Genomic DNA, 23,802 nt, shown 5'->3' with positions numbered 1-23,802 from the left:
GGGTCTCCACCTTGTCCACAAAGACAGCAGGAAAAGCTTTTGTTAAATGTTTGGCAATAATCTAGGTAAACAATCAGCATTCCCCTGACCTAGGAAGCCTGTCAAAAGATAAAGGAACTTCATATGGCAGGTCCCGTTTTTGATGTCCATGGTGACTACTAGGCTCCTTTTCTGGATAAGCACAAAATCTCCAGTTCATACTGTGTTTTATAATTTTTTTCAGGAATCAAAATTAAGCTCATGGGCCTATAGTTTACACCCTCTTTCCTTTTTTTTTTGACAATTAACAACTTTGCCATTTTTTCTCATTCTCTTTAAAATATCATTGCTTGTGCTCAGCATTCATAATCACCAGCTTTTCTCTAGAATGGTGAGAACATTACTACCTGCCTGAGGAAAATGCTTTATGAATATTCTAGCATTTTAGAAATGAGCTTTTATGATGATTGAGACTAGCCTAATTCATCGTCTTTGAATGATTCTCTCCAACTCCTTCCTCCTTGGACATCTAGTGAGCCCCTCTCCTAACAGACACACATCACTTCCCACCTCGAAGGTCACTTAAAAAAAAAAAAAAGCACTTTTCCATTGTAGGGAAAGTTTTCTGTTTCTTTTGAGGCCAAAATGACCTTCAATTAAAAAAAAAAAGTCTGTTATAGTGGCTTACTGTTGTATGGCTCTGTTAGAGCAACTAGGGCAGTTAGACCAGAATTCAAATGTCACCTCAGAGTAGAAAGGAATTCTTGAATTTTTTTAATTTAATGGGGGACCTGGAGGTCCTCTCACCATAGAGATCATGTAGGGATTAACCAGCCCACAGTGACAGGAAGTAGGAACCAAGGAGCCCCTTGCCAAGCCAGTGTCAGTTGAAGGCTGTGAATTGTGGATTGTTAGGAGAGTCCTTTGCTGACAGTTAAGGCTGGCAGTTGCTTACTGAGAGGGCTGTTGGCTTTAGCCTTTAAAGGGTTTTTTGCCTCTGGAATCTCAAGGGAGCAGGAGGTCTGTCTCATAGGCAAGGATCTATTTTCAGTTGGCTACTAACAGTTGGGCTGCTATAGAAAACTAATTGAAGGAGTGAGTGGTGCCTATCCATTACTGTATGAAGTTGGGGAGTTAGTGAATCATTTATAGATAGTGTAGGTTAGATAGGCCTGGTTGTGCCAGGCAAGAAGCTGCCCTCAGAAGACAGTTAGAGGTAGTTATTAGGAATTTTAGGTATATTTATAGGGTATAAGATTAGTCATCTCTCTTTCCTCTTTTGTATCTTTCCCTCCTTTACTATATTCTTTTATTATCTCTATTTTAATTAAGCTAAATTGTTAATTGTTAAAAGCTTTTAGAAGTTTTCTTTTCTCTGGCTTAAAGGGAGAATATTTACAATCCTACTATATTCTCATTAACACTTAAATGATTAAAAGCTGCTCTCTTATTTTGATAAAACCACTATTTTAACCCTTACATTTAATTGGTGACCACGAAGTGACCTCAAACCCACAACCTTTTAATCATTTTCCTTACTTTTTACTGAAACTTCCCTAAGTCAAGTTCCTAGCAGTTAATTTTGTTACAGCTGTCAATCCTTTATGTTAAACAGCGCCATCTAACTATGATTCTGAATAGTCTGGTTCAAGTTGAGTTGCTGTTTCTTGTACATCTAAAATGGCTTATTATCCAACAGATTATTTCACAGTGGTTCTATATAGCACTGTTACTAGCTATACTAATAGTGATAGGAGGCTTGGCATTTTGTCTATTCCTCTTCAGGAAGAAACAGAATAATAGTTTTGCTGAACTAAAAGCTCACCTTGAAGAAAAACTAGAAAATAATTTGAATGACCTTAAGAAGCTAGAGGAAAGTTTGGGGGGATCTCAAGACTTATATAAAAAGCATTGAGATCAGATACTCAGTAGCTGTGTGACCCTGGGCCAGTCACTTAACCTCTGTTTGCCTCTGGTCCCTATGGTGGTTAAAAGAATCAAATAAAATTATATTTGCATAGCACCATACCAACCTTAAAGTGCTCTATAAATGCTCACCATGATTAATTTTTATTATTAAATATTATTCTTACATTATTACATTACAAGTAGCATGTCAGTGGGCTTCAGCCTAGAAGGTTTTTTCAACGGAGACAGGAGAAAAGCAAAAGCAGTGTCAAAGATGGACTCTGTTGTTAGGGACAAAATGATCACAGTACTCTAACCTGGTGGGATTCCTTCATCATACTTTCTCCTGTCCCCCAATATCTTACATCTCAGGCTGCTGCCATGATCTGCTTGTCTTGGGGCCTTCTGGGAAGTCAAGGGGGCTCGGCCATGCTGGTGAATCATAATTCCAGCTCTCTCATCATCTGGTTGGCTCTCCATGGGCCAGAACTTGCTTCTCTGGGTTTCAGGTTTCCTGCCTATCGAGGGAACACACCTGCCATTCACTGGTCTCAGGTGGGTGCCAGAACTGCTTACTAAGGCAGCAAATCAGATAGAGGGAAGAATGCAGGGTATGGGATTGGGGAATCTGAGCTTGAATCCCAGCTCTTATCACCAGGGTGATCTTGGGCAAATCACTGAACCACCTTGGGCCTCAGTTTTTTCTCATCTGTAAAAAGAATGGCCCAGTGAACCTATAATTCTAGAGGGTTTGGAAGAAACTTGCCAACACTGATCCTTCAGAAATTGCTTCACCATCGCTGGATCACTGGTTGAGGGTTGGAAGGGACCTTGGTGGCCATCAGGCCCAATCTCCTTAGTATAAAGATGGGGATCTCAGGATAAGTATAAGCTATAATAATAAAGAATTCTAACTCAGCTAGCACTCTAGGGGGCTTCTATGTAAGGGCTTGAAGCCCCAGGTACAAGAAGGCTAACGACTAAAAAAAAAATTAAAGCCAATTTCATAATTGATCCCTTAGTTTATTATCAAATATCCCAATGATATAGTGTTAAAATTTTAAAATCTTTTAAAAACCTTTGCCTTTGTCTTAGAATCAATACTAAGTATCAGTTCCAAGGCAGAAGAGTGGGAAGGGCTAGGCAACTAGGGTTAAGTGATTTACCCAAGATCACACAACTGGGAAGTGTCTGAAGGCCACATCTGAACGCAGGACTTCCAACTCTATCCACTGTGCAACCAAGCTTCACCTCCCCACAATATAGTAATAATCAATGTTATAATAACCAATTATAATATATAATAACCATTTATAATTCATTTATAATTATATACAATTATTATATTTTTATATACATATATACAATTATATACAAATATATACAATTATAATTATATATACAATTATAATATATAATACCCAATGTCAACTGGTCCCTCTTTCAAGGAAAAGGTGACTTTTATAGGGTGAGCTGGCACTAGGCAAACTCCCAGTTCCAGTTTCCATTACTAAGATTTCAGATCACCCCACATGGCTGAGATGCCTCTATTACCTGAAGCATGCGCTCTGTACCATTCCTGATATCATCTTCCCCCAGGAGCCATTCTAGTAGGAATTGGAGTCCTGAAGCCACCTGGTCCCATTCCTGGAGAAGCTTACATAGCAAGCCCACAGCCAAGTCCAAAGCCATTGACGCATCCACCAAGGAAAAGGCAAACCCTACAGAGACATAAAAGATAGGCATCCAGTGAAGATACTCTTCCAAGATAGCTCCTTGAGGACCAGAGGAGAACGAGACATCCCAGGAATCACGAATAGGTGTTTGTGGTATTTAAAGGTCAGAAGGCAGATATAAATTGAGCTGGACTGATCTAAAGACCGTCAGTGCTTACGGCTGGGGGACCACAAGCAATTCATTTCATCTCTTCCCCCTCCACCCAGGAAAGGTCGATAGTAATTCTTGTGCCACCTACTTCAAAGGGAAAGAACTTTGTAAACTTTAAAATGTGACATAAAGATGAGTGAAGAGGTTGGCGATTCAATTTGGAATCTGGAATGAGTTCTCATTGATAGGAGAGAAACACCCCAATTTACCAAAACGTCATCCCACAACTTAGACATAAGTGTGTGTAGGGCTGGCCCTTATGTATAGGCAGACTAGACAGCTGCCAATTCAGTTTGCTTTGTCCGGCACTGGAAGGCTCTTTAAATATCCAAAGGTATCTTGTCCATTACCAGAGCCCGAATTCTACCATCGAGGATTTGTGGGGAGGGGGCGCAGAATGAAGGGTGAGACTCCTTCACTTGGCTCAGGTTGAAAGTGCAGTGGTCACTCACTGCCCAATCCCAAAGCTGATTAGCACAGAGGCTTTAACTTGCTCTGTTTTCCCAACTTGGGCTGGCTTGTTCCTCCTTGGAAAGCATGGTAGCTTCCAGCTCCTGAAGGCTCACCAGAGTGGACTCAGTTTGGACACCTGATCAGCCTTGACCCTCCTGAAGTTTAGAGCTTCTGAATTCAAGTGCTTCACCAGCCTCAACCTCCCTTAGAAGCAAGGATTCCATAGGTGTACCATTAAGGATTGATTCCTTGGCTTGCTTCTTCCCATACTCTTTCAGAGCAAACCTTTCCCTTTCTCTCATAGGTAACAATCACATTCAAACATTGTTAGAATGAATAGATTAAGCACCTACCATCCCTCCCTAAGGAGAAGGACCTTAGCAGGCAGCATAAGGATACTTGGAGAGGGAGGACAAGATGCTAAAAGACAATATCACAGATTACTATTTTGCTCTGGGATGAGAGAAAAAAGGGTGACAGAGACAGGGAGAGAGGGAGAGAGACAAAGAGAGGGAGGGAGAGAGACAGATAGTCAGACAGGGAGAGAGAGGGAAAGAGAGAGGGAAAAAGAGAAGGAGCGAGAGAGAGAGGGGGGAAGGGAGGGAGGGAAAGAAAGAATGAGGGAGAGAACAGAAGAAGAGGAAAGGAGAGGGATGACCTGGAAGCTATTCTAATGTGTTCAAGGTCACCCAAGAGCTTTGAACCCTTTCCAGGACACAATGCTGTCTTTCAAGCGGAAAGAAGCCACTCTTTGGGGACCCACATGGACAAGAGTCTCAGATCCAACCCAGTATGCACAAAAAGATAAACTCGGAGCATTTCATTTCTGCTGGAACATAAAAGAACTCATGCCTCACCTCCTCAATCATCCATGAGGTCATCCTCTGCCAGCAAACACATCTGCTTACCACCAATTTCCAAACAAGAAATGACTAGGGCCCAAGTAAAGAAGCTTTTGAGCTGAGGAGGCTTTGATCCGTGGCCTCCAGCGTGTGCACCTTGTCACCAGCAATGTAGGAGGGGAGCAGAAATATGCAGGAGGAAAATCAGAATTTGGTTCATCATCATCCTAACAAGTTGGGGAGATGAATAATTGCATGACGGGGCAGATGTACCTGAGATGAGGCTGGGAGCGAGTAGCCTTGTGATGGGCTGGGCTAGGGTAACCAGCTCCTGGCACAACAAGAATAATAACTGATATTGAGAGAGAGTTTTATATATGTTATCTCATTGGAGACTCACAACAGTTCTGCAGGGGCAGGCCCTTCAGGTATTATTATCCCCATTTTACTGATGAGGAAGCTGAGGCCCAGAAGAAAAGTGACTTGTGCCACCCAAACCCAGATGGCTTCAGATTCTATAGGCCTAGTGTTCTATCTACTAGGCTATACCTCCTCTAAAGCACAAAGGCAAAGGTAGCCACATAGCAAAACCATGTTCATTCAATAAATAGGGCTTGCCTCATATGTGGGTGGAGAAGGCAGCTGCCCTCAAATAACTCCTTCACTTGTTCTTCTGATGCCTGAAATTCCACCATAAAAATTTCATTTCTTTGGCTTAAGACTTTGTTCCTTTATAAAATAAAGCGTCCCTCTTGGAGGGGTCCCACCTTCAGTTTTACTCAGTTGCATACCCATCACTACTGTTATAAGCCATTGCTTCTTAAGGATGATGGCTGGGAAAGAGGAGAAGCCAGAAGCGCTGAAGATCCACATTGCCAACTTGACTCTTGCAGAGAACTGTCCCTGTCCATTTGGAGGTGTGCGTTAATGGAAACCACACTGAATCTGGCCTGAGGAGGCCTGGGATGGAGTCCTAGCTAGCTCTCAATGACTTGCCATATAACCTGGGGCAATTCATTCCACTTTTCTGGATCTAAACTGCCTCATCGATACAATTAGGGAGTTGGAAAGAAATCTGGTCCCTTAATGATGTCTGAGGCTCCTTCCAGTTCTGGGAATCTGTGAAATGTTTATTCCATACCTATGATATGCCTGGAGGCCATGTGAGCACTGGGGGGGTGGTGGTGGTGGAGGGTAGGAGTTGGGGAGGTAAAAAAAGGAACACCAATAACACCTCCTATCCTCTGGGAGCTATGAATAAGCTTGATGGCCAGCAGCATCAAGTCAGAGGGATTAGACAGTGGAAAGACTAAGGCAGGAGACTAGTGAGGAGGTTGTTTTAAGCCATAATCCCAGCTAGAGCCAATCATAGGATCAGAGACTTTGAAAGAGACCTTAGAAAGTATCTGGTCCAACCTCTTCATGGTTGTAGATTGGGAAACAGGGGTCCAGAGAAATGCAATGACTTGGCCAGAGATTCAGGGTTCAGATCCAGGTGTTCTAGCTTTCATCCTTCTCCACTGCCTCCTTGATGAGGGCTTGAATTCTAGTTTGAGCAAAGTACCTAGTAGAGGTAATGGAGTCTTGCAGAGATGGACTTGATAGGTCCTGGCCATCTACTGTATGGGGCTGAGGAAAAGAAAAGAGTCATGAAAGCTTCCAAGATATTCAGTGTGGGGTGCCTAAGAGGGAGGGGTGGGGGGATGATGGTGCCATTAACAGAAATAAAGAAGCCAGGAGAGAGAAGGTTTTAAGAGAAGATGATGAGATGATCTCAGACATGTTGAGTTGGCAGTGCCAGTGGGACACTCAAAGGAAGACATCCATCCATTAGGCACCTCATCATCCAATGAAATTGTTTTTTTCAAAGGTTATCAATGACCTCTTAGTCATCAAATCCAATGGTCACTTCTTGACTTTTGCAGCATTGAACCCTGTTTACCACCCAGTCCTTAAAACTCTCCCTTCTCTTGGTTTTTATGACAATTCATCTTCAATTCAACCCCACAATTCAACAAGCATTTATGAAGTTCCTACTGTGGCTGGCATTGAGAATACAAAGACAAAACCAAGTAGTCCTTGCTCTCAAAGAGTTTCTCTTCTGTCCATTCCTGATTCCTTCTCCATGAATGTCCTTCTTCTGTCTCCTTCACTGGTTCATCTGCTTCCTGCTGCCCCTCCAAATGCTTGATCTATGTTACTCTCTATGTCCTCCATTTGTGCTGTCACTGAACCTCAAAGTTTAACCTATTACCTTTATGTGAAGGATCCCCAAATCTCTATCTTTAGCTCACACCTAAGACCTGTATTTCCAACTGGTTGCTGGACAGACTCTATGACTGGAAAAAGAATGCTGCCAGTACGGAAAGGGCTGTGCCTATCTCCTGGAGCATCGTGGACACCTCAGGGTCCAGCTATGTAGTCAGAACTGAAGAACCCCATGGGGCTTGCATTTCACTTGCTTCAAAAGTCATGTCACAAACAGAATGGATTTGACTGATGAGGGGCCAGAATGGACAGATCATTTACTGTATAGAGTAACTAATCACAGATTGAGCATCTGGTAGCAGGGGAGAGGGTGGGCAGCAGGAAGCAGAAGAGGGACATTCAAGGAGAAGAAATCAGGAATGTACAGATGGTTTTTCTGGGGGTATGTGATGGATAGGTAGGGAAGCTGTGGTACAATTTGGGGCAGTTCTAGCTTAGACAGCCCTGAGCCCCCTGGACTCTCCCCACTTACAGCATTTTCAGTTAAATAGAAATGTTTCTAAGTGATAAAGCATGTATGTATTAGAACATTTTTGCTCCACTGTGGGAGGCTGAGCTAAGTTACCAAAAAGGTATTTTCCATGTCTTTTTGGTCTTTCTTTTTATTGGGCAAAGATGTTCCATCTGATGTTTAATAAAAATGTTTTCAGCCATTTGTTTGGACAAAACTGACACTTCCTACCAATCACAAACTACAATCACAGTCTCCAAAGCCATTTCCTGAAAAAGTAAAAAGTAAAGTAAAACCACCTAAAATAGTGGATTTTTGAAACTTGAATACAAATCCTGATTCTGCCACATAACTGCCTATAGGATCCCATAGGCAAATTATCTGCCTTTCTGAGCCTCAGGTTCTTTATCTACAAATATGAGAATGGACTAAATGGTATCTAAAGTCCCTTCCACCTCTGAGTCTATGACCTTATGATAGTCTAGATTGTACATGTAGAGTTTACTGATAGTTAGGTGAAGCAGTAGAGAGGGCACTGGGCTTGGAATCAGGAAGATTCATCTTCTTGAGTTCAAATCCAGCTTCAGTGGGCAAGTTATCTGTAAAATGAGCTGGAGAAGGAAAGGGCACACCACTCCAGTATCTCTGCCAAGGGAACCCCAAATAGGGTCATGGAGAGTCAGATACAACTGAAATAACTCAACAACAATGGTTAATACATAGGCAGGAATTTCAATAAATTAGCACCAACCCATTTTGTGTATTTGTTTTTTTTGCACATTTAGTGTGTATCCTGTATGGAGTAGCCATTATTCTCTGGACTTCTTTTATCTTACCTTTTCCCAAACAAATTCTGCCATGTTTTTTGGAATTATTTTTATTTGATATTTTCTATTCCATGACAGCCATTCACCACAGTTTGTTCTGCCATTTCCCAACCATTTGGCAATCCTTGTTTTTAACTTTTCTGGGTCATTATAAACAATGTTGCTATGTTGTGCTTTTTCTAAAGAGGGGATTTTTCCCCCCACTGTCATTAACTTCCTTGGGGTATAAAGCCAATAATGATAGATCACTGGTCAAAGGGAATGAATAATTTCATAATTTTTCTTGCATAATCCTAAAGGGTTTCCCAGAATAAATAACTAGAGCAGCACACAGTTCTACTAGCAGTAAATTAGTGTATTCCTTTTTGTTGCTACTGAGCCATTTTTCAGTCTTGTCCGACTTTTTCATGACCTCGTTTGGGATATTCTTGGCAGATATACTGGAGTGGTTTGTTGTTTTCTTCTCCAGTTCTTTTTACAGATTAGGAAATTGAGGCAAATAGTGTTAAGTGACTTCCCCTGGGTCACTTAGCTAGTAAGTGTCCAAGGCCAGATTTGAAGTCATAAAGATGAGTCTACCTGACTCCAGGTCCAGCACTTTATCCACTGGATAAAGTGGTAAATCTACTAAGTAAAATGCTTAGTACAGTGTCCAGCACATAGTAGGTGTTTAATAAATCTTTCTTTCCTTCCAATGTAAGATTTCCCAGACTCTCACTGAAACAAGACAACTGTTTTATCTCTCCCTAATTGATTCACTATTTCACTCATCACAGTGGCTTTCCACTGAACCCCCTCCATTCACTTTCTCAGCTAAAGAGCTTGCCTCATGCCATTTTCTGAGAGTTTTCTCTTCACTCCTCCTCATTTCATGTCACTTGGACATCTCTCATTTTCTCTTCCTTCACTCCTGTTTTATATAAAAAAAATTGGTATTTTTGTTTGCCAAAGCAAGTCCCTTTACATGCATAAGTAACCTTATCTCCTCCCATTTTCTCCAGATTGTGCTTTCTATCATCCTGCTTTCTTCCTAATCTTTTTTTTTTAATTTTTAGCTCTTAACTTCCTCCTTGAGATCAATATTATATTGATTCTAAGGCAGAAGAACAGTAAGGGCTAGGCAACTAGGGCCAGGTGATTTGTCCAGTTATACAGGCAAGGAAGTATCTGAGGCCACATTTGAATCCTGGATCTCCCATCTCCAGGCCTGGCTCTCTATCCACTGAGCAACTTAGACACCCCTCTCCCAAATTTTTACTCTCTTACTAACTACTGGATGCTTCTTTGCTACCCATAAATATTTCCATTTTTCTTATATCCTTAAAAAACCCCGTCATTTGACCCTTTCATCCTCAATAGCTAGTAACCTTTATTTCTGGCCCTTTTGTAACAAACTCCTGGAGAAAATAGTCTATGACAGGTGCCTCCATTTCTCTTTTCATTTTCTTCTAAACCTTCTTCAGCATGGCTTCTAACCATACCATTCAACTGTAATTACTCCTTCTAAAGTTATCCAATGATCTGTTAATTGCCGAATCTAATGTCCTTTTCTTAATCTTTATTCTTTTTGCCTTCTCTGTAGCCTTTGACACAACTCATGAAAACCACTTGTAAACCCCAAGATAAAAGTGCTAAATGCAGTATGGATTACAGATTTACTCACTGAGGCTTGGTATAGTCATCAGAGGCTTCATACAGTAGGTGAGACTTGAGTTAGAACTTGACAGATGTATTTAAGTCATTAGAGAGGAAGGAAGAACTTGAGAGATGTGTTTAGGTTATTAGAGAGAAAGGAATATAGTTTTCCTTGGGGTGGAGGTTGGTGTGACCAAAGATGCAGAGTATGGCATGCCTGTGGGACAGTGAGAACATTGGGTTGACAGAAACAGATAAGGAGGGTAGGTCCCATGTTACCAAATCTGGAAAACTAAATAGCAGACAGAGAAGCTATCTAATTGCCTGAGTATAATGGATATTTTGCTAAAGCTACCAGTCAACTTTATTAAATTCATAGCTTTCTCCAGAGGTTTCCTGACTTCTCTTTCAACAAGGGGATTAAGAGAACACATTATTCACTTAGGAGACCATTATGGAAAAGTCAATCATGCTACTGATTTAGCAACAAAACTCTCTTCTCGAGGAATAGCCATACTGACTCCCTTTTTCTGTCCACCACCATCAGCTAGTCCATCCCAAGAACCCAAACCTCAGGAGCAAAGATTCTCAGTTTTAGACTAGCTTTGCACAATTTACTTTCCAAAATATCTTACGCTAACATGTACACACCCATGTTTTACCACTAAGCAGACTCTTGTAAAAACTCCTCCCAGCTCCCAAATTAAACATATCTTTCAATCACATGATTAGTATAGATGAATGGATGGTCAGATGGATGGATGGCCTGTTATCTGGCTGAGAAGGCACAATGGCTCTTTCAAAGATGACTCTGGGTTGCTATATTCATAAGAACAAATATGCTTGGTTAATGCTACAACAAGGCATGTCCTGAAAGCATATGTGGAACTATTGGCCAAAGGCCAGTAATAGTATTTTTGCTCTTGTGCAACTGTGATTTCTGCTTCTCATGATTATGGGAAAACAGTAAAAACTCAGTAGGACAAAGTAGCCTGCCTACCTGGTGCATCAAGCCCAACCTCCTGGGTCCCCATCTTGCTCTAAAAGTCCGCAAAAGTCCTCTAAACTCAGAGTAAGGGCATTTTAGAGCAGCAAGGGATCTGATCTTGTGGACTTGCTTATTTTACCAAAAAAGGAAGGAAAGAAAGAAAGGAAGAAAGAAAGAAAGAAAGAAAGAAAGAAAGAAAGAAAGAAAGAAAGAAAGAAAGAAAGAAAGAAAGAAAGAAAGAAAGAAAGAAAGAAAGAAAGAAAGAAAGAAAGAAAGAACGAACCTATCCAACTTTCTTTTCTACTCCTTTACACACTTTGTCTAATCTAAGAGTTCTTACCCTTTTTTTGGGACATGGATCTCTTTGATAGTCTGGTAAAGCCTATGGACTCCTTCTTAGAATGATGTTTTTAAATACAGCAAATAAAATACAAAGAATTAGAGAGGAAACCAAAGTTTACTCAAACTAATTTTTTTTCCAGTCCAAGTTCACAGATTCCTTGAAGTCTATTTAGCTCTCTTAAGGGTCTGTGGACCCCAGGTTAAGAACCTTTGCTTGATTCCAGCAAAAACTCTTACTCATATGCACCTGTGCCTTTATTTTTGGTTTCCCTTACTTGGAATTCCTCCTTCCTCCTCTCAGTCTATTGCATGCTACTTATCCTACAAAGTCTAGTTGGAAACTCACTTCTTCCCTGGATGTACCTAACAAGTCTTGCCTTCCCTCCTCAGATCCTTTGGGCCACTTATTTGGCTTCAATTATATTCTCTTCTGTCTTGTTTTGTTTTCTAAATGTTTCCCAGGCTAATCTTGTTTTCTGGTAACAAATGATACATTATGAGCTCACATTTATGTAAATAAAATTATATTTAATGGAGGGCTCCATAGCCTTCCATTAAAGTCCTACTACAAGGTTACCTTGTCACATTTGGCTGACCCTGGGTTCTCAAAGGCCATGTCTGTGTGGTTCAAGTATGACCTAGTGAGAGACTCTGTGTCTAGGGGTCCAGGAAAAGCCCAGCTAAGTTCGGAGTGGCATCTGGTAGGCAGAAGATTGATTTTGTTTATCATTTTCTTGACCATAGCAGCTCTTGAAGATTATCAGTAAGGCATGGGGAATGGTGTGTGTGTGTGTGTGTGTGTGTGTGTGTGTGTGTGTGTGTGTGTGTGTGTGTGTGTGTGTGTGTGTGTGTGTGTGTAGACAATCTGCTTTGATGGAAGTACTGACTTTGAAGAAGCTGAAGTTGTGAACTACTTAAGTGTCTTTTACAGCAGTGGTTCTCAAAGGAAGTGTCATGGCACTCTAGCTTGTGGCAAGTTCCACTTGGTTTGCTGTGACATTCTGGATGTTATGTTGTTAAAAGAAATTTATGTATTTGATTAATATAAGGATTACTCACCTAGCATGTATAATGTGGTAAGTATAGTATTTGAAAAATAAACAAAACTTTTCTTTCACATATACATAGTAACCTAAAACAGAACTGATCTTGAATTCACAAAGAATTTGCCCCCCTCCCCCATGCAGTTGTTTCCATCATGTCTAACTTTTTGTAACCTACTTAAGGTTTTCTTGGCAAAGTAACTGAATGGTTTGCCTTGTCTTTCTTTTGTTCATTTTACAGATGAGAAAACTGAGGCAAACAGGGTTGCCTCAGCTAATAAGTGTCTAAGGCTGGATTTGAACCCATGAAGATGAGCCTTCCTGGCTACAGGTCTGGTGCTCTCTCTACTGCACTATGCAGCTGCCCTAAGAAATCTACATGTGGGAATATCCCTAAAGTCTTGTAGTGTGCCTAGATTCTCTTTTTAGCTAAGAGAAATACTATGCTGAAAACAAAAAAGAAAGTTTGAAAACATGGATTGATACATAGTAGGTACTCTAAAAATACTTGTTGAATTAGTTTTGATCCAAATCTGAATAAGATAGCACCTGAAGAGGATGTTAGTACAGGGAGAGAGACTCCTCCAGGAGGGTACTCTTGACATTCTTCCTCTCTCTAACCCAGCTTCTAGCATTGTGACAAGTGACCTAGCCATCACTGTTCAGTAGAAACATTTTGCTCAGTGTGACCTTTCCTTGATGAGATAGGCAAGTGTTCCTATGTGTGGGAAGAGAAGGAAAAAAAAAACCCTTTTCATTTGACATTCAAGAATGAATGCTTAGAACTATCAAATTTGAGGGTTTTAGGACTTTTATTCTCTGTTTCATAGCTGTTTCTTCACAGAAGAAGCAAAAAGGCTAGTTCTCCATGAGTTTCTTGATACTCTTTTTCTTGGAAAAAAACAAAACAAAAAACAGACCTCCCACAGATGCATTCATATGCAAAAAAACCCATCTGATCATACCAGATGTAAACATTTTTCCTATGGGACCTATTATGTAACTTTAAAAAACTTCATGCAAATTTTTCTTTTTTTTAAAAAGACAATAAAAATTTTTATTTTTGGTAAGTTACAATACAATGGAATTAGAAAAATACAGATCCCACCCAGAATCACTGCATAAACACATTTTTTCTAGTTGAAAAATTTTTTAATTTTCAATGAGAACAAAGTTTAATGAATATTTTATGGAAGATAAAAACTTGTGTTTTTTATCCACTTACTACTCAACTGTGTTAAAAAACTTGATAAATCAACTGTCATTTCTTACTTATTCATTCAATATTTATTAATAAAAAGTTAAAAGCTTATAAACAGTCTTAATTACCTCTAATGCCTTCAACCCAACTTGAACTACATCATACACAGAAAATAGGGAATGAACAAAAGTACATATCAACTTTGAATAATATCTGAAAAAAGGCAGCGATTTTTTAAAAAGGGTAGAGTCAAGATGGCAGCTTAGTAACAGGAAAAGCTGAAACTGCTCTGAGAATCCTTTTAAACAAATCTTTAAAAAGCACCTCAAAATTACAGGAGTAAAAACAGACACTCAGATAGAGATAGGAGTGATATTTGAGCTTGGCCTCACTCAATTTAGTTCAACAGACATATAGCTGCCTACTATGTACAAAATACAGTTTTAAGCTCCAAGGAAACAAGGAAAGCAGAGGATACTTCCTGCTGTCAAGAAGCTTTGATTCTAAAAATCAGAACTGAATGCCCTGAATGTTAATATTAAACAAGTGTGGACCTAAAAGATAGTTTAGAAAATGTACATTTTCTCAATATGCTAAAAGGAATGAAATACTTCATATCAACTCAAGTCAATAAGCATTTATTAAGCATCTACTTATGCTAGGTTTTGGGGATACCAAGAAAGGTAAATACAATATCAGACCACAAGAAGCTTACAATCTAATGGAGGAGGCAATATGAAAACAACTATGTACATGTACATAACCTACCAGCAACGATTATAAGGATGATATTAGAAATTGGGTCTTGTTATATTAGTTTAGAGATAAGAAGTAGAGAAGTTGGCTTGGGAAAGAATTGGAGTTTCAAGCAGAGCTGAGACTCAATTTCAAATGTTGACAGTCATAATGGTTTTTTTCTGGCAGTTGGCAGTCACACACACACAGAGTCTTGCTCTGAGGGCTTTAAGGAGGTAATATCTTTGGCCCCCCCCCCCCCCCCCCCCGTGTCTCTCTGTCTCTCTGTCTCTGTCTCTCTGTCTGAGGTAAAGACCTGAAGGAGTTAAGTGTTTTATTTTTCCAACTTGGGAAACAATATTAACTATTACTGTCTTTATAGATTAATTTTGAGAAGACCAAAGAAAGATCTGGATTTAGCAGACTCAGAGTCCTAACTTGATTCTTGTTGAGACTCAATCAGCTAGCCTTTATTATTTTTATAACTTGGAGGTGAATTAAAAATTATAAGGATAATATTGTTAGTTTTATTTGGAATAATACAAATTTGGGTTAGTCAGATCAGGAAGGATTAGTGTACCTTGTGAAAAACAGGAGAAGCAGTTCCTTGTGGAACCAGGGAGTTTTATTTGGGTAGAGTTAGAATCCCTTAGAGTTAGAAATCCTTTTATCCTTATATATTTCAATAAATATTTTATTTTTTGTAACCAGAGTCTCTTTGGCATCCTTGCACTTGGTCCTGAAGAGAAGTTCATTTATGAGCTTTCCTTCACTGATATAAAAGATATTTTGTTAGCAGAGCAAGCAGAGTATCAGAAATCAGTTTATAAATAATAATCAATCCATTGCCTATATTAGTTTTACAGTCCCCCTTTTGTTTTTATACTATGAAGATAGGCAAATTGGATAGACAGACAGACAGAAAGACCAATAGACAGATAAACAGAGAGATAGACAGAAAGATTAGATAGACAGACACAGAGAGATAGATAGATTAGATTAGATAAATAGACCTATAGAGATAGACAGAGAGATAGATGTAGATAGATAGATAGACTATCAGAATATATAAATATCCGAGGGAATATCAAAATAAGTAAAGAGGAGTAAAGCTTAAGAAGATTGGAAATGTAGGAAGAGGACAACTGGTGAAAGGCTTAAAAAGTCAGAGGATTTTATATTTGATCCTAGAAGTAATTGGGAACCACCAAGGCTGGAATGAATGGTGGGGGTGGGGGGTGGGGGTGTGTGAAAATGGTCACACTTATGATTTAGGAAAATTACTTCAGGAGTTGAGTGGAGAATGGACTGGAATGGGAAGAACTGAAGCAGTGGGCTAGGTGTAAGGTGATGAGTAAGGTGATGAGGGCTTCACTAGGAGGGTGATAACTGAGTGGAGAGGAGGGAAGAAATGGCAAGATTCGAGAGTAACTCGGCTATGTGGGGTGAATGTGCACAAGGAGTCAAGGATGATATTCAAGTTGTTAATGTAGATGACTAGGAGGATGCTGGTTACAATAATAAGTAAGTGTAGAAGAAGAGGAGGTTGTGAGGGTATGTTCCTAGGAGACAATAAGTTCTATGTTGGACATGCTGAGTTTGAGATGTTTATGGAGCATCTAGTTTGAGATGTATAATAGCAAGTTGGTGATGTGAGACTGAAGTTCAAGAGAAATATTAGGGCTGGACACACATATGTGAGAAACATCAACATGGAGGTGATGCTATGACCAAGTGAGATGGGGAGGAGAGAAAAAGGCTCAGGGTACAGTTCTGAGGGATACTCAGTGGTATTCCTTGGATGAAGATTCATCCTAAGAGTGATCAGATAGGTTGGAAGGAGGAAAACAAAGTATTTCTTAAGCACTTACTATATTTCAGAAAAGTTCCAAATGCTTTACAAATATTATCTCATTGATCTTTGCACCAGGTAGGCGCTTAGAAAGTAGGTGCTATTATTATCTTTGTTTTATAATTGAGGAAGTTGAGGCAAACCAAGGTTAAGTGGCTTGCTGGGGTCACATAGTAAGTGCCTGAGACAGTATTTGAACTCAGGTCTTTAGAACTCCAGGTCCAGTGATCAACCCATCTACTTGCATCTAAAAAGCCAGAAGAGTGCAGTTATAAAAATTTGGAGAAAATATGCAGAAAAAGAGATTAATCAAAAAGAGTAAATATTTCAGAGAAGTCAAGAAAGATAAAAGCTGAGAAAAGGCCATTAGATTTGTCAGTTAAGAGGTCTGTGTAAATTTGAAAAGAGCATTGTCATGTGAATGATGAAGTCAGAAGCCATATTGGTTCCAAGGCAGAAGATGGGTAAGGGCTAGGTAATTGGGGTTAAGTGACTTGTCTAGGGTGACACAGCTAGACAGTATTTGAGGCCAGATTTGAACCCAGGATCTCTCATCTATAGGCCTGGCCCTCAATCCACTGACTCAGAAAGCTGCCCTTAGTAAAGACCATTTAGAAGAGAGAAGAGAGCAAGTAGAGGAAACAATGATAGATGGTTTTCTCCCATTTGTCCCAAAAAAGGAAGGAGGTAGAGATATAGCCAGTGGGGATGGTAGCAGAATCAAGTGAGAAAATTTTAAGAATGGGAGACATCTGGGAATTTTTGTAGGTATTAGACAGAGATTGAGTATTAGTGAGTGTGGATGATAGAGGGGGCAATGTGAGGGAGAAAATAGGATGGACTGGGATTGAAGGTACATAGAGAAGGGTCCACCTTAGAAAGAACAAGGGCCACCTCTTTGTGTAAAATAGGCAAAAGAGGAGAGAGGGAGAAAATATTTTAACAAGATGAAATAAGAAGATGGGGAGAGGGGGCAGCTGGGTGGTTCAGTGGATTGAGAGTCAGGCCTAGAGATGGGAGGTCTTAGGTTCAAATCTGGCCTCAGCCACTTCCTGGCTGTGTGACCCTGGGCAAGTCACTTGACCCCCATTGCCTAGCCCTTATCACTCTTCTACCTTGGAACCAATACACAGTATTGATTCCAAGATGGAAGGTAAGGGTTTAAAAAAAAAAAAAGGAGGGAAGAGGAGAAAGTTCTGATTTTCTGATGCTAATTCTGAAAGGTCTCTGTTTTTTTTTAGTGTCATAAAACAAGGTCCTAAATTGAGAGGGTGGGGAGACATGGAGTACCCTGAGAATCTTGAGGAGCAATCTGCAATTTCTGCTTCAATGAGTCCCATCTTGAAACAATAAGACAAAGTAAAACAACTACCTTGTTGTAGTGAGGATCCAGTGAAGATTACATAGCATTAATTTGTAGTAGTTTTGTGATTTTTGTTCAGGACTATTCAGCAGCACATGAATAAAATATAGAGTTGACCCAACTGGAGGTCATGGTGAGGATGAAGAATAGAGTAAGGCAGATGGAAAGATAGAATAATGATAAAAAATTATAAGCATATAATGGTAAAAACATGTTTATTTTGTTAAATTGTTTTTTCCTTCCTTCCTTCCTTCCTTCCTTCCTTCCTTCCTTCCTTCCTTCCTTCCTTCCTTCCTTCTTTCTTTCTTTCTTTCTTTCTTTCTTTCTTTCTTTCTTTCTTTCTTTCTTTCTTTCTTTCTTTCTTTCTTTCTTTCTTTCTTTCTTTCTTTCTTTCTTTCTTTCTTTCTTTCTTTCTTTCTTTCTTTCTTTCTTTCTTTCCTTCTTTCAAGGTGTGAAGATTGTATTTAGTTATCTTCTGATTGTAACAATGAAGATACTTAGCTCTTCCTTTATAAGTGAAGCTAGAATTGTAAGCTACAATCTATTTTTAGATTTTAACTACAAAAAGGTGAACTTAAACAAAGAGGTGTTAAGTAACTCAAAAGATAAAATCTAACCAAAGAAGGTGAGAACTGTAAAATGGAGATTTGAACCCTAGATTTCAATCCCCAGAAGTCCTTGATATTTCCCAAAATTCCCTATAATCTTACCTGAGTCTCCACCTGGGCGAGATCACAATGAGTATTTAAACTGGCTGTAACGCCTACCTCGGCCTCTTCCTCTACTCAGCCTATACACATGGTTTTCTTATTTGTATTTTCTTTATTCCTTTATTTCTAATAATCATGAATAAACCTCAAAATATAATACTTTTATCACTAGAGACTAATTTCATTTTTACAGTTTTGGCTGACCATGTCGGTTGTGACGAAATACCCTCAATCTTCATAACTTTCCTAAATCTTTTCTCTACTATGACTATCCATAAGTTCAGCTTTTAATAGCTTATTTTGATCAGAATGGGCAGTCTTGGAGAAAAGCGTCTGCTGTGATTGGTAGACGTGAAAATTTAGACAAGGTGACACCAGAGAAAAATGTCTTTAAATAGAGGAAAAAAAGACTGAACAGTCAGTCACCCCAGACTTGGAGTGAAGGATCAGTCACTCAGAGCTGAAGGGAAGACAGACATTCAGAGATTTGGACATTTGACACGGTCAGTCACCCAAGCTGAATGAAGGACAGAGGAGCGGCTGGAAGACCAACACTCAGACTTCTTTTAGATTGTCACTATTGGTTAGTGAAAAGCTGACTTAGTGACCCTGCCTTTCTGGAGGTGTGAAGCCTCCAGGTAAGGTCCATCTTCTTGAGACTCTCTTCCTCTGGCTGGGACTTAGAGATTCTAACTGGTATCAGAAGAAGCCAGAGTTTTCTCTCTCTCATTCCTTAATATCTTCCTTCTATTGTAAATATTGTAAATAAACTACCAAAAATTCCATTTACTTTAGTAATTAATTTTGGGATTTAGAAATTAAATTCCTGGTGACCACATAATTAATATATATCAGAGTCCAACCACATTTAAATTTAACATAGGGGATGGCTCATTGGGTAGGGGAGCAAGGAAGGATATATTCAGAAATTAGTATGATGTAAAAAGAAGTAAAAATATGGTTTAAAAAGAACTTGGATTATACAAGAGAGTTCTGACACTGCCAACCACCTCTCCAATTGGCAACCTATTATGGCATATAAATCCACAGGTAAGTATAATATGCAGTAGCATTGGGAACTCTTGGTGGCATACTGGATAGTGTGGTGGGGCTGGAGTCTGGAAGACTTATCTTCCCAAGTTAAAATCTGGCCTCAGATACTTACTAGCTATTATATAAGGAATTGATTCAAATTTCGGAGAGGAAATCATTTCCCAGCTGATAAATGATCAAATGATATGAATTCAGTCAATAAACATGTATTAATTGCTTACTATATGTCAGACGTTGTACCAAGTGAGGGGTATTCAAAGGCAATCCCTACCCTCAAGGAGCTCACAGGTTAATGAAGGAGATAACATCTGTGAATCTTAAAATTTCTCAGACTTGTGAATCTTAAAATTTCTCAGACTCTACCTTAGACCATTTGGTTAGGACCATTCCCCATTTTAAAACAATGAAGGGACTTTGGTCAGGAATGTAGGTGGGAACTCTAACATTACTCCACCCATACTTAGGCATATTTTAGGGGAAGATAAAGTTGTAAATTCCTGATTGAACAATGAAAAGTCCCCAACCCATATTTAAAGTGAAGCAAGAACCCTTAAGCTAGGTCTATTTTTAGATCTAATACAAAGGGGTGCTAAGTACCTCTGAAGATCAAATTAATCAGGCAACTTGCAAAGGACAAGATTAGTCTACTCAGGTGTGAATTACTCAAAAATTTTAGTCAACTCAGGTGTGAATTAAGAATGGTCAGCCCTTTGGAAAACGTCTACTGTGATTGGTAGATGTAAAAATTTAGGGGAGGTGACACAAGAGAAAATTTTCTTTAAAAGGAAGGAGCTGGAGGGCTCTGGGATTAGTTCAGCTTTGGTAGCTGAAGTTGGAGCTCGGACTAGTTGAAGTAGGTGGGTCTCTGAACACTAGAGTCTTGCTTGGAACAAAATCTTGTGGTGAGTGATTAAAGACTGACTAGTCTCTCTTAAAGCTCAGGCATAGGCCCATTATTTCCTCTTACTCTCTCCCTTTCCTTAATTCCTTTATTTGTATTAATTGAAATCTCCATAAAACCCAGCTGACTTGGATATATTTAATATTTGGGAATTTCCCCATGGTGACCACTTTATTTTTAATATAAAATCAAGACACTAAAAATTATCTTTACAATTTTGGCAATTCAAAGTCTTGAAACCATATTTTTGCAGTCACAGTTTATGGCAACCACTCTTTTGTCGGTAACACATTCAAACAATCATGTACCAAAAAAGATATATGATATAGACAGTTTTCAAAGGAAGAAATCCAAGCTATCAATAGTCATACAAAATATGGCTCAGATCAATATTAAAGAAATGTAAATTAAAGTAAATTTGAAGTTCAATCTCATACTCATCAGATTGGCAGTTAACAGAAAAGGAAAATGAGGAAATGCTGAAGGGGCTGTGGGAAAACAGACAAATTAATACACTATTGGTGAGTCTGTGATTTGGTCCAGCCATTCTGAAAAGCAATTTGGAACTATGCCCCAAAGTCATTAAACTGTGTAAGCCACTCAGAAAGGTCAAAGAAGGGAGAAAAGGACCCCCAAATACAAAAATATTTATAGCAGCTTTTTTGTTAGTGGCAAAGATTTAGAAACTTAAGAGGGTTCCAAGGGTCACTGGGAAGTGCCTAGATAGATGATGGTATATAAATGTAAAGGGACACTATTATGATGTAAGAAATGTTGAAAAGGATAGTTTTAGAGAAACCTGGGAAGATTTGTAAGAACTGAAGCACAGTGAAGGGAATAGAATGGGAATTTATATACTAACAATAGCATTGTAAGGATTAGCAAATTTGAAAGTCTTAAGGTCTCTGATGAGTGCAAAGACCAATCAATCATGATGCCCAAGGACTGATAATGATCTATGGTATCCACCTTCTAACAGAAAGGTCAGTCATAGACTCAGTGTATAAAGAGACATACATTTTTCTACATTGCCAATGTGGTGACTTGTTTTGTTGGACTCTGCATATTTTTTAAAATTAACAAGCATTTATTTTTATGTTCCGTCTCTGCCCAGTTCCAACCGAGAAAAGAAAAACAAAAAAAAAATATGACTATATCTTCCAAAATTCTGCCCCAACACAGGAGTGCTGTACCTCATGTACTTACTGTATTTTTGGTGTAGAGTGCTACATATTGGTTATATGTTGTAAACATCATGAGAGCAGGGACTCTTATCTTTGTCTCTCTCCTGGTTCTTAGTCTGGTGCCTTGTACACAGTAGATTAATTAATAAATATAATAGGTACATTACTTAATGAACTTAGGTACATAAGTGGTTGCTGAATGAATAAATGAACAAATCAATGAACCGGGGAAGAAAATATTGGGTAACAGGAGAGCAGATATAAGAGAAGGAAAACATTCCCACTCTGCCCAAGTAGGATGATCTGAAATTTCAAACTTTTCCTGCTCTGAAAGTTTGTTTCTGAGTTCCTTCTTGGGCACCCCAAACTAGACTTAGCAAGGTAGACACCCATGCATTTTTCACTGGCTCAGATATCTTAGCTTTCTCTCTTCTAGATCCTTGCCACAGGGGTAGGAACAGATTCAGAGAAAGATGCTAAGAAAGGAAACATCTCCCACTGGGTATGGTTAAGTGACACTCCACCATGATGCCAGTCCTAAGGAGCAAAGAGGGGTTGCAGGGAAGGGAGAAAGGTCAGAAGACTCAAATGGCCTGTAGTTAATTCAGGCTTCCAACCTTAATACTACTGAAACTGATCTCCCCAAGATCACCAGTGAATTCTTGACTGCTAAAGCCAATATCCTTTCAACACCTTGGGACACTGTTGACCCAGACTACTTCCTCCTTAATCTCTCTCCTCTTGTCTTTGGTACTGCATTGCCAAATGTCTGCTGGACCATTCAACCTAGATGTCAAATTAGCCTCTTACATTAAAAATGGATAAAACAAAATATGTTATCTTTCCCCTGATCTTGGCCTTTTTCCTACCATCAACTATCTTGTCATCTTGCTTCAAAACCTCAAAATTATCCTGATAAGTTACATAAATATATGAAAGAATGAAAAAGCACTTATTGATACTTGTCATGCACCAGCACTGTGCTAAGTTCTGGGAAAACAAATTTCAAAAAACAAGATATTCCTAAAGGAGTTTACATTTTAATAGAGGAGAGACATATAGGGGAATAGAGTCCAGAGAGGAATGTTGAAGTCACAGTAATGATGAGTGTTTTCATTTGATTGATAGGTTCTTTCCAGGAATGTTTGTGCTGATTTGATTACTCTTTCCAAAGAGACATAGAAGGAAGATGATAGAGTGTAATGTGTTGGGCTTTGGTGCTTGGCAGCTAGGTGGCACAATGAATGGAGCCCTGGACTTGGAATCAGGAAGACCTGGGTTCAAACCATTCTCAGACACTTACTGGATGTGTGATCCTGAGAAAAATCACTTAACCTGTCTGTCTCAAAACAGGGATGAAAATAGCATCTATTTCCTGGTATTGTTGTGAGGATCCAGTGAGATAATATTTGTAAAGCACTTAGTGCAATGCCTGGCACTTAGTGGGTGCCTAATAAATACTTTTTTTAAAGATAGGAAGAGTGATCATCAATAAGGAACACAGGGACTCAGTGTTGAAGCTAGAAAAAAGCATGGCAGGAAGATGGCCAGAGGATCTTCTCGATTTTACGGCTGCATAATGATATAATTGTCTCTCTACTCCCCTGACCACCACCTTCTTCCCCCTTGCCTTGGACTCCTGCAACAGACTCCAGATTGGTTTCCCTGTTTCTAGGCTGTCCATCCCTGTCTAACCCATTCTCCTCACAGACAGAATTAATATTCCTAAAACATGAGCCTGGCCACTTCACTCCCCTGCTCACAAATCTTCAGTTGCTCCCTTCTGGCTTTAGGATAAAATACTGACTGCTCAGTCTGGTGTTTAAACTCCTTCACTGCCTAGCTCCTACTTACTCTTCCAGACTTGGGCCACATCACTCCCCTTCAGGAGGGTAACTGAATTGCCGCCAAACCAGGCTATTGCATCGGCCCTGAATTCACCTTTCTACCTGCAGATCTCACATCTGCTATCTCCTACACTCAGAATGCACTGGCCTCACCTGTGCCTCTTAGAATCTCTCTCTTTCTTTAAGACTCAGCTCAAGTACCAGCTAAGAGCCCATGCCCTCCCCATCCCCAGACCCCAGTGGTTAATGCTCTTTTCTGTCTCAAATTAACCTTGGTTAATTGATCTGGGCATGTGTCATATCCTTCTAGATCTGGGGCTCTCAACCTGGGGC

At 39.5% G+C, this 23,802-nt stretch overlaps 1 protein-coding gene across 2 annotated transcripts in view; it reads right to left on the bottom strand.

Annotated features, from left to right (window-relative positions):
- Positions 1-23,802, bottom strand: part of THADA (THADA armadillo repeat containing) — a 449,835-nt gene that overhangs the window by 10,814 nt on the left and 415,219 nt on the right. For both annotated transcript variants that reach the window (XM_056822946.1, XM_056823006.1), the window contains one exon: positions 3,442-3,608. In XM_056822946.1, coding sequence (XP_056678924.1) covers positions 3,442-3,608 — 167 coding nt within the window. The remainder of the gene's footprint in view (positions 1-3,441; positions 3,609-23,802) is intronic.

This window comes from Monodelphis domestica, chromosome 1 (assembly GCF_027887165.1).
Source record: "Monodelphis domestica isolate mMonDom1 chromosome 1, mMonDom1.pri, whole genome shotgun sequence".
Classification (NCBI taxonomy): domain Eukaryota; kingdom Metazoa; phylum Chordata; class Mammalia; order Didelphimorphia; family Didelphidae; genus Monodelphis; species Monodelphis domestica.
The sequence above is the reverse complement of the archived record's forward strand: the minus strand, read 5'-3'. Positions and strand labels throughout refer to the sequence as shown.